The 11,115-nt window shown below is 39.9% G+C and overlaps 1 protein-coding gene across 1 annotated transcript in view; it reads right to left on the reverse strand.

Annotated features, from left to right (window-relative positions):
• Positions 1-9,826: 9,826 nt before the first annotated feature.
• The window catches only part of OTOG (otogelin), a 108,761-nt gene continuing 107,472 nt past the window's right edge, over positions 9,827-11,115 (reverse strand). Inside the window, exon 55 of the mRNA XM_009328550.1 lies at positions 9,827-10,027. Coding sequence (XP_009326825.1) covers positions 9,827-10,027 — 201 coding nt within the window. The remainder of the gene's footprint in view (positions 10,028-11,115) is intronic.

Consider the following 11,115-nt stretch of genomic DNA (forward strand, 5'->3'; position numbering starts at 1 on the left):
ATACTGCTCTTATTTGATATTGCTGTATAAGCATCAAACTATTTTGTTTTAAAAGCCATGGTAAATTTATGAATGAAACTGTGCAAGAGGGATTTAATAAGAGATCCATAGCAAGTGTTCAGTGGTCTGGATGTTGCCTGCCACCAGGGTAGCATGAAATCATTTGATAATTAGACCATGGCCATGCAGGATTAGCATACCATAAAAATATAGGGCTGCATTATTTTTATTTATATAACAGATGGATGTTTAAAAAGGTCATGCATTTTTAACGAATGCAACGTCACGCCACTGTTGACAGAAGATTTAGAAGTGCTACAATATGGCCAAATCTAAAGCCTAAAAATGTTACCTTCCCTTCCCCCCACTCCTCTGGTCATGGAGCCGAGAAACAAATGTGCAACAGTGCTGTGAATTTCATTCCAGAGATCAGCTTAAGTACAGTATTTATAGGGCATTAGGTTATATTTTCTTTCATTTAATGTCCATTGTAGGTAATTACAAGACTCCCATTACCAGAGCTACCTGAAGGCCCCATACTCCTTCTTTAGCCCCGTGACACATGGATAAGACAGAAGAGCAACTACTACTAAAAAAATATGGTGAAGTGCTAAAACTATACTTTTTAAGCAGAGCAATATTTGCAAAATTTTCCATTAAATACAGGTTTGCAGAATATTTCTTCCTGCTTAAAAAAAATACAGGAGAGAGCTGGTAATGAAGTACCAGTTCCTGATACTGTAACATCACAGAAATTGCATCCTTGCATTAACCGTGATCCACAACTCTATTTTGGTGGGTAGCCCAAAGCTTCACAGCCAAGCTATAACAGAGGATGAACTTTGTGGTCCCGTACAGCCGCTACGTCTCCATCACTGCCTACAGACAAGTCCCAAACCGCAGCCCTGAGAAAGCACGGACACATCCAGATCTGAAATAATTCACAGAGCCAGAACCCTTCATCAAAAATCCCACAGGCATTTGATAGGGAAAACAGCAGCAGTCTTCAGCCCCTACCTTTGTGGCTTGCTCTGACCCTATTCCGGCATCAACAGCAAACCACACGGGCAGTGGAGACTGGATACATGTGGCAAACCTATATTAATACTACAGCAAGGACTGCACTCAAGCCCGTTGCTATCAGCGTAACCACAGAATATGTCGTTTTTCCTCCATTATCAAGGGAGGGGTTTTTTCCCCCCTCCCTCTCTAATGCCAAAACTCACAACAGGCCCCTTAGGTACCGATTCCCACTTTCCCCTGTATAACAACTTCATGAGAATTGGGCTTGCCAGTCCAATTTGAAGAGATAAACTTCTAAATGTTTTCCTCAAAAATCTCATCCTCATCTCCTTTCTCCCCCTCTTCCAGAGGGGAAGAGAAAAGGATGAGGGTCAGGATCTAAAATACCGATATTCCAACAAAATATTTGTAAATAAGGAGTTTGCCAGAAAACCATTTTTAATATTTTAGGGATTTTAACCAAAAGCATGGGGCTTTTTTCCACTTAAAGTTATCCCAAGCAGATACAATAGGCATTTATTTACTTGTTAGGCCCCAGTTTTCTTCTAAAAAGCTTTCATATGGAGCACTTGGAGTTCCAGGAAAATATATAAGCAGGAGTGCAGTGTGAACTTGTCCTCCTTTCTCCACAGGGGTTGGTCCTGCCCCAGGTGGTACTACTGCAATCCTGTCAGACTGGCAGTAGAAAAATGCTTTTAAAAAACCACTATTTTAAACAATAGCACTGGGAGAGGCCAAGAGGATTTCCAGGTGTAGAGCCTGAAACAAGTAGAGGTGAGGGGAAGCTATTTACCAAATTGAGCATAAACACTGCATCAGCAAAATCTGCTTCCAGTGCGCTCTAGCTGCCCGCACACAACATGGCCTTAAAGAGGGTTATGGTGAACCTGCGCGTAACAATAAATGGTGCCAATAGACAGAGCCTATTCCTCTCCCGTAAACTGACAACGGTGAAGCCATGTGTTTCCTCACAGCATCCAATTGGCCTGTGAAATTAATTGTGAGCAAATATCATTGAAAGTTTTTTTATGTTTCATAAAAGGTGGGAGACTTTGCTATTACAGCGTTGGACAGCCCGTCTCTATATTTGCCTAAAAACGCAAGTTTTGCATGCAAAATTCTAAGTCACCTTTTGTAAGGGACAAGGCCCAAGTGACTGGGCTGTGAGCACAGACAATGCCCCAAGAGAAAGCTCCAGAAGCCAGCCATGGGGAGGGGGCCCAGTGTCACTCTCCTTGACTGACTAATGTCTCAACCGCTCCTGAAGCTGGGGTGAGAGAAGATTCTAGAAACCTTGGACTGGGGCCAATAAATAGGGTCGCACACAAGCCTCCTTTGGGTGGTCTCCACACTAACACCCCCCTGTTGGCAGGTCCGATGCTGGATCCAGGATTGGTGATCTCTCTCTGCCCCCCCTACTCCTTCTTGTTCTTTGCCCTTGATGCTGCTAAGTAACACAAGGCCTACCTCAATTTCTCATAAAGCCGCTTAGCTTATGTGACATATTAATACACAGAGGGTTGATGCTTATAGAGCGTTCGTTCCATTAAAGTTGATGTTCATGTATGGACCTTGAGTGTTATCTCACCTGAATCCACACCGAGGGGATCTGTGGACCTTAGTCGCTCTCCCCTTCTTGTAGGTGGGACATGACACCTTTTTTATTCCAAAAACACTAATCTAAAACTTTCCCCTTCTTGCAGTTTCCTCAGGAGCATGAGGTTGGAAAGAGAATGCTGGGCTATACAAGCTACCATTCCAATACAAAACAATGATCTTCATGCGCTACTAACTGGGTTATCTGGTAACCTCTAATGACTCCAGCAATATTTAACAAAAACGCTTTGCTTTAGTGATTAATTGTCATACAGCTAACTTTTGCCACTCACCAAAATAGCTTTGCTTGGGCAGAGTGGGGTTCTTTGAGGGGGGGGTGGGGAAGAAATATAGCAGCTATCTTCTCCTGATAGGAAATGGAGGAGCACATTATTAGTGATGCTCCTTTTTTACAATCAAAGGACACCACCCTGCATACAGCCAGGTTAGAGATCAGGCCTATTAGGCACCTTGATACCCTTGTCTCAGAAGGTTCTTCTCTACTTTTTCCCCTATTTAATAAAATAAAACATCAATGTGGAGCTCAATAGGGAATATGGTCCGGAAAAGACAGTTGGGGGATTAATAACAGAGAAGAACAGGCATACTCTTGACATTGGGCATTACTCCAGCTATTCTCCTTTGATACTTCATGCTTAAGATCAGACTTCTGCATTATTAATCAAAAAGAAATTTTATTAAATTGCTCTGCTGCAATTTTTTTTTCTTTCCAATCTTCTACTACGCAAGGCACATATTGGACAAATCTCACATATTCAATTCATGAACTAACATCAGTCTCGAGAAAACACAAACATCAAATCTGATGTTCCTTTCAAGTACATTAACTGAGGTCAGAATGTGCTCCTGGGCAATCATATGAAAAAATCAAACAGTCGGGAAAGGCCTGTGTATTGACAAGCCTCTCTGCTGCCTTGAACTCCACTCCAGACACTCTACAGAGCTAAAGCACAAAGATTTTTCATAGGTGGGTTTCACACAACTTTCTGAAGAATTGCATTACCTTAAAGATTTTGGAAGCCAAAAGCTTAGAAAGCAAGATCACAAATCACCCGCGAGACTCAAGCCAACACCTACAGAATGAAAGGTTTATAAAACAGAAGTACTTTAAAATTCACTCACGTTATAGATCTTTTCCAGCTAATATAACACCTTGTCATGGCAATAAACGCATTGCATCTTCCCAAATTCATTTGCGCTTTTCCATCTTGAAGATTTTGCTGATGATGACGTCTTTCTTCAGCTCTAGAGATACAGGGATAGTTTAGGTATAGCTGTCATATGAAATGAGTATACTTTAAGACATACAGGAAAAAACGTACAAGACAAATTATATTACATTCAGCTTCACGCAAATCCAATATTACCATTAATCACCTCATGAGGAGGTCAGATAAGATATGCCATATACACTATTAGAGTAGCTGACTTTTGAGCCTGTTGAGATATCTTTAACCATTAAGGGTGAATTTAATTCCAACTAATTTTAACAACCTAAAAACCTAGCCACATCTTGCCATCCAGGTTCTCTCTACAGTGAAAAGGAAAGATGATACATCTGGAAGATGATTCATCACATCAATCTTAGATACTTATTTTAGGATGGGATGAGTCACTCTCTGGATGCACCTCTCTCTCTTTGGTGATGGATGGAGCCTGGACACCTGAGTTAATTCAGATATCTATGTTTTAAACAGCTAAAGTGAGCTGACATGACCAAAGCCTTGGTCAAAATTCCATAGAGAAAGCAGACCTGAGGGGATGGCAGTCTGTCAGGTACTATTTCTAAAGAGGTTAGATGTCTTCATCACACTGAGAGGGGATTTTTCAAAAAAAAAAAAAAAAAAAAAATCACCATCTGCATAGCAGCTGTTACCTCATTTTAATTATTCATGGCTAGCCACTTGCACTGGGGAGAAAGATGGTGGTGTGGGCAGAGATAAGAGTAAGGACAAAATTTTTTTAATTATTTTGGTTTGACTTCATGGACTGCATGCTTCTGAGGCCATCTTAGGAGATGCAAGTTATTTAACTTGCGATTAATAAGTCTGCATTAAACTGCAGACCAACAGATGCCAATATTTCAGATTAACTTACCAAACCACCAGGCAGCACTATCACTAATTAGAGGAAGCATTACTCAAGAGGCTGTTATCCTGAGACCAGATCATGTACTAATAACCCAGACAGTGAGAGTTTAGGTAGCAGAATTGATGTCATTATCTTTCTTTTTAAAGGCCTTTCTTAATGGCCAATATTCATCATACTCAAGGCTCCAGCTGCCAAATCACTTATATTTTCTTGTGAACCATGGCTGGGTAAGCTTGCTCGAGGTAATACAAGTAAAGCATTTTTTAAAGGAGATAACAATGAGCAATCAGCACAAACAAGCAATGTCTCCATACTCAAATCACTAAATATTTTATTCAAAGATGGAAAACAATCCAGGGTTGGAAAGATTTTAAATCCTAGTTTTAACAAGATACAAGCCTATGATGTTTCTGTACCTACATTAGGAATCACTTTTGTGGAGAAACTCCACATATGCAGATGCACGTGAGGAGAACACGGCCCTCAGGGGTGAGGTAAAGTTTTGAGACTTCTGAAGAAATGTAACAGGCCTCAATTTCAAGGTCAGGGTTTCACTCCTACAGCATTTTCATTCGTGTTAAACAAGAGTTATTTATTGTGATGTTAGAGATCAAGAAGAAAACTATTCCTGCCCACTTTTATTATATACCTATTTTCTCCCCACCCCCCAGTTACTTACTCAGTCTCTCACCTACCTTCTGAAAAGAATTTTTCAAAGTTTAGATTTGGTTTCTTTTATTCAGCATAAACAACTTTACAACGCACCCAGCTCTGCAGAGCAGCAGTCGTAAGATACCTGCCAGAAGAGCACCAACGGCATTCATTTGTTTGGAGGAATCACCTGAGCACCATTTTTGAGTTTGATCTAAATTAATCAGCCTCTGAAAGTCCATTTCTGCAGATAGCCTTGAAGCCAATGAAAACCCAGAAAACTAGAGTACATGAGTAGCTGTGTTTTCCCCTAGCAATCACCACAGTTTCAGATTTACAGAAGCGAGGCAGGTCTGCTCTCCAGCCAAGAGCCACCTCTCCCAGTAGAGCTTGAAGAGCTAATTCTACATGGTTGTACAAGTACAAAGCTTTCTAACACCACCAGCATTTTTAATTATTTCTTTGCTGCTTTCACCACCCAGAAGTCAGCTTTTACAGAATAAAAGATTACTTTTTCAAATCTTTCTCACAGCCACACTGAGACAGGCATAAGGGAAAGACTGAAGACCTCTGCCAGAGCCTCTAAGGCCACATGCCTCCTGTCCCTCATTTTACAGCCCAGAGACCCCATACCAACAGGCCATTCCTCTCTTCTAAAATAAGGGGCTAGTTCAGGAAAACAGCACCCACCACACCCTCACTCTGCCTCCTCCATGCTGCTTTTATTCCCCAGACACCTGGCCCAGCACCCACACCACCTCCACCTTTATTGGCCCACAGCAACAGGCTTCAGCTGGTGCAAATTGGCTTTTTAGCTGGAGGGAGGGGAGGAGGCCTCTCCTTAACCCCTTCAGGCTTCCCCTCTGACAGGCAGCAGGTGCGTGGCAGCAGCGCAGGTGTTTTCTCCTGCCTTACCCCTGTGTTTGTGAGGGAGCAAAGTCTCTCTGCTCAGGCCTTCACGCCCGTTGCTGCCCCAGCAGTCACCTAGCTGAGGTGGCCCTCCAAAAGACTATGCAGTTATCCGCTGGATAGGCAGCTTTTTTGTTTTTCTTCGGCTTCTAAAACCAGGGTGGTTTGTTTGGGTTTTTTTTGGGGGGTGGGGTGGGGGGTGTTTGTTTGTTTGTTTCCTTTTAGACCCCTAAGAAACACTGTTGTTCTACAAAATATTGCAAGAAGTCTTGGTTGAACTCGGGGAAGGATCCAGTCACAGTTTTGTCTCTGAACCGTGCGCAGTGTGCTGCGGCAACAGGAACAACTGCAACACTGGAGCATGTCATGGCAGCAATGCTTTTAGAAAGTGAGTTTCCCTCCAGCAGCTTGTTTTATGTGCTGAATGCAGGATTTAACTTTTGCCGCTATGAGAACTTACATAAAGGTTCCAGTATTTCATTAGCTCCAAGTGCACATATGCCTTTAAGGGTAATAAAGACACAAATAAGGTTGTGAGAGTAAAATGCATGTATTCTAAAGAGCATAGCTTCAGTGCTGTATACCCTTCATATTACACCTATATAGTCAAGCAAAAGACAACTTCTTAGTAAAAAGAAAGTGAAGTTGTTTTAGGACTCAGATATTGTTACAATCCACGTGCCTCCTGCGTGGGAACGCCAATCAAAACCCACAGCTCATTGAGGTCCTTTTGGTTTCCAAAGACATGGAAGTACAAATAAAGCAACATCTTTTTCCAGCTGAGCTGCTTTGTGCAAACACAGTGTAAGGTAAATACATGGTAAGGGCCCGGGTTGCTTTGAACTAACCACAGAGATAGGCTAAGCATCCGTGAAGGAATTTAACATGGAGGCAGGGATAAAAGTAGCTTCCCCCTGTCAAGCCTTAGGCAGTTTGGATCTTTCCCCTTGTTTCTCTCAGCATAAGCCTAATGTTTACAAAATCAGAAGTAAGGACTTAACACAATGTTTATTTTACTCCTGAAGTAGAAGTAGCAGCAGTGTTTGATTACAGTTACTGGATACACTACAGTCTGCTTTCTCCTCTCACTGCTAGTATTAACTTGCTCTTCAACCAGGAGTTGAAAGTTTGGATCTCGAATGGTTTTCAGAGTAACCGCCTTGTGCTGCTGGAAGCAATGAGCGCTTTGCCATTAGCTCGAGTGGCAAGAGGAGGGACCACGCCGTAGCCGAGGGCAGCGTGGTGGCTGGCCTAATTCCTGCTCTAATTCTGTCTCTCATGTTGGTGGTTGGCACTTCACAGAAAATACCATCTTGCTTGAGAGCAAAAGAAACAGCTCTTTTTATTAATTCCTACCCTCTAGGATGGCATCTGCCAGCTGGTACTAAGGGAGGCTGAACTTCACTTTTGCAAATGCCAAAGCTTGAATTTTAGGCACTTGGGTTCAAGGACTTAGTTCTGCTCAATGCCTTGTAAACAGCACTTTTTTTCCCTGCTCATCAGTCCATGGTTTTCCAAAGGATGAATTCCTCCCAAACTCTTGTCCTTCCTCACTATTTAGAAGATGCCTTTGAACAAGGAACATGTCCTACTAAATGGGTAGGGACTGCATATATTATAGTGAGATCTTAACGACTTATTGGTCCCTAAGTACTGAAGAGTAATCATCACTACACAACAACTATATTATAACAAAATGCCGACACTTATTCAAAACACATTCTACTCATTGCAGTCAATCCTGAGGGACGGTTTAGGAAAAAGCTGTGGAAAGGAAATGTGCTGAAATTCATCCTTCCTTTTTTCCCTGTTTTTCCAGAACAAACAGCCTGACAGTGTCAGAAATGTGTTGTTATACTTTGATGAGCAATGGTTTTCCAATTTTTGTTTTGAATAAAATGACGCAGTTGAACTTTGCATTTCTGAGGATGAAAGTGAACTGTGATGGAATCAGAAAAAGATGTATATTTTCAAAAACCCATATCCAGGTCTTCCTTGACGTAGTATTAGATCATTAGTAATAGCAAACCCTAAAATTAACCATATGCACTGCTGAAAAAGAAACTAGTAAAACACCGTGTGTTGAATCACATGATAGTAAGCTGCTTTAACAATGATAGCAAAATTAATTGTAACAAAATAAGACTTCCTGTTGTTTATTAGATATTGTAAGAATGAAATGTACAGTATACAAAATTAATATCAAAAATGTTCACGATTGATTTTAACAACACATTTTTCTTTGGATTAACTGCAGACAAGCAGCTTTTTAAGAAGTTATGCTGAGATCTATTTTCTATTATAGGATCTCAAGCATATCACTATGTGCTACCTACAATTTTAATCTACAAAATGAAAGCTACTGAATTTTTGCTGAATCTTGGTGGCATTTGTTGGAAAAGAATAGAACAGCAACATTAGCTTAGAGGAGAAAAAAATATTAGTTCATTACAACAAAATGTTAATTGTTCAAATTCATAAGCAAAATTGCTTTTGAAATTTCAAACCTTACAATTGTACATTTTCAGTATCAAACACTTGCCATAAGAAGTTACATTCTACTATACTGGTGACAAAGATTTTCAGCTTTGTTTTTCTTTTAGATGGATACATAATCCTGGGTTTTTTTCCTAATGAATTTTCACATCTTTGAAATTAGTGTTAAACAAAGTTCACTCTCCTAAAGAAACAGCTTAAATATGGTGCATTTCATAAGCTGAATGTTTTCATTTAAGGTATATCTATATAAAGGAATGTAAAATAGTTTTCATTTGTTAAATCTGTGTATTTTCAGTTTATGTCATATTGTTTAGCAGAAAGATAAAGTAACTACTAATGACTAATCTAGGTAGCCTAAAAACAGTCTATCTGTTCCATCATTACATGTTTGCCATAATGCTTTTCACTACAATATAAAATACGCTAGAAAAACCAAAATTATTACCAGGGAATATTACATACAGTTATTAGTATGACAATGTTTCCCTGATTAAAAAAAAAAATCTTTAATTGACTTTCTCATACATGCTCTACTTTGCAATAGGAATATGATTTAAACTGAAAATTCTTCTCATATTGTCCAAACAATTTTTCTTAATAGACACTGAGTATATTTGCACAATTGCAATGCATTCAAAATAGTGAACTGCTGCCGGATAAGCCGGTCAATGATTTAAAACAGGAATGGGTGCCTGACAAAAAGCGGGCCAGCCTTCCAGAACAAAATAGACGGTGTTCTTTCTCTTGAGGTGTCTCTAATGTAAATCACTTCACCTTTTAAGTTGGCACGTATCACAAGAACCCTTAAAACAATCCCTGTGAAATGAACATGAAAACAAATCACAATACAAACAATGCAAAGTGATTCTTCAGAAATTTAGAAGAGTCCAAAAATATTTCTGTTCTTATATCTTTTAGCATTAAACTGGTAAAATTCAGTGCATTGGGTATTGTATTTTTAATAGATAAACTATTCAAATTATCTTATACTGGGAACAGCTGGGCTTGCTGTTTTCTTTCCTTTTGTTTTTTTTTTTTAAGACCAATGGCAAGAACAATCTGTAGGCTCTTGGATTGAATAGCTGACCCAGGTTGAATTACTAGTGCAATACAATTGCACAGTTCGTCTCTGTAGTCCGAGCTCCCTGCAGCATTTGCAGAATCTTGCATATGTGTTGATGTTATAGTTGTAAATGCTTGCAGACGGGCACTTTCCATCACACGAAACAATGTTCACCTGGTAAAAAACATGAAGAATAATCAGCAAATTGAAGCAGCTAGGAAATAAAGTTAGGAGTTCTCAAGAAAGTCCAGAGAAATTAGGCACCCAAATCCAATGGCAAAGCAATGAAAAATGTGGAGGTATTTCCTCTAGCCCCTTGTGAAATCCCACTACATCTGAGTAATAAACTCTGAAGTATATTGCCCAGATAGGTCTCAATTTTTATCTTACTGAGATTAATGATCACTCTCTTGTCAGATCCAATCAGCAGATTTTGGCTATTAACAGACACAAAGAAACAATTTCAGTTTTGAATTTTAAAGTATTCATAACAACCTTGGCTTGAACATAGCACCAAATGTTCTGTCCACAACTCCCTACAGTATTAATTTCAGTGACATACTGATGCAGTGTTGCTATACAGTAAGGAGGAATATAAAGAATCGGTCCTTTGGAAAGCCAAGGGGAATTACTAATGGTATCAAAACTGTAATACAGACTGTAATAGAAACAGTCATATAAACTGATAATTTTTTCAAGTTTAATAGTCAGGATTTGTGTTTCTGTTCAATGAGACACTGAGACTAAATTTCCTGGCTGCTCAACAGTTTACTCTACAAAACGTACTCTCAGAGCCATTTTAGAGGTTACAGCTGTTTCCCTGTACTCTTTTATTACAGCTTTTCCAGGCGCTCTTCCACATCTTGCATGAGACGCCTGTCTGCACCCTTGCTGCTGCTCACACTGCCTTACTGCCCAGCAGGACATTGTTGGTGTCCTCCTACAGTAAATTCTTCAGTAGACACACAGATAGTGCCTCATTCTTCCTACACATTTCACAGTATGCTCATGCTGCTGTCTAAAAAAAACCTTCAGGACCCAAGCTTCCTTTCTTCATGAAGTTGGCATTTAAATACTTTCCCTAGACAGATGAAAAATTAAACACATCTACAGCCGTTTTAACTGTAGTATATCACTGGCAAGACTCAGTTATATCAAAGTTAATTTGCATATAATAATTGCATTATAGGGTGAACTGAGACCTTGGATTTGCACTAAATCAACATGCGCCTAAATGCTTACAAAAGCACAAGTCACATCAC

The sequence above is a fragment of the Pygoscelis adeliae genome, unplaced genomic scaffold (genome assembly GCF_000699105.1).
Source record: "Pygoscelis adeliae isolate BGI_AS28 unplaced genomic scaffold, ASM69910v1 Scaffold166, whole genome shotgun sequence".
NCBI classification, from domain to species: domain Eukaryota; kingdom Metazoa; phylum Chordata; class Aves; order Sphenisciformes; family Spheniscidae; genus Pygoscelis; species Pygoscelis adeliae.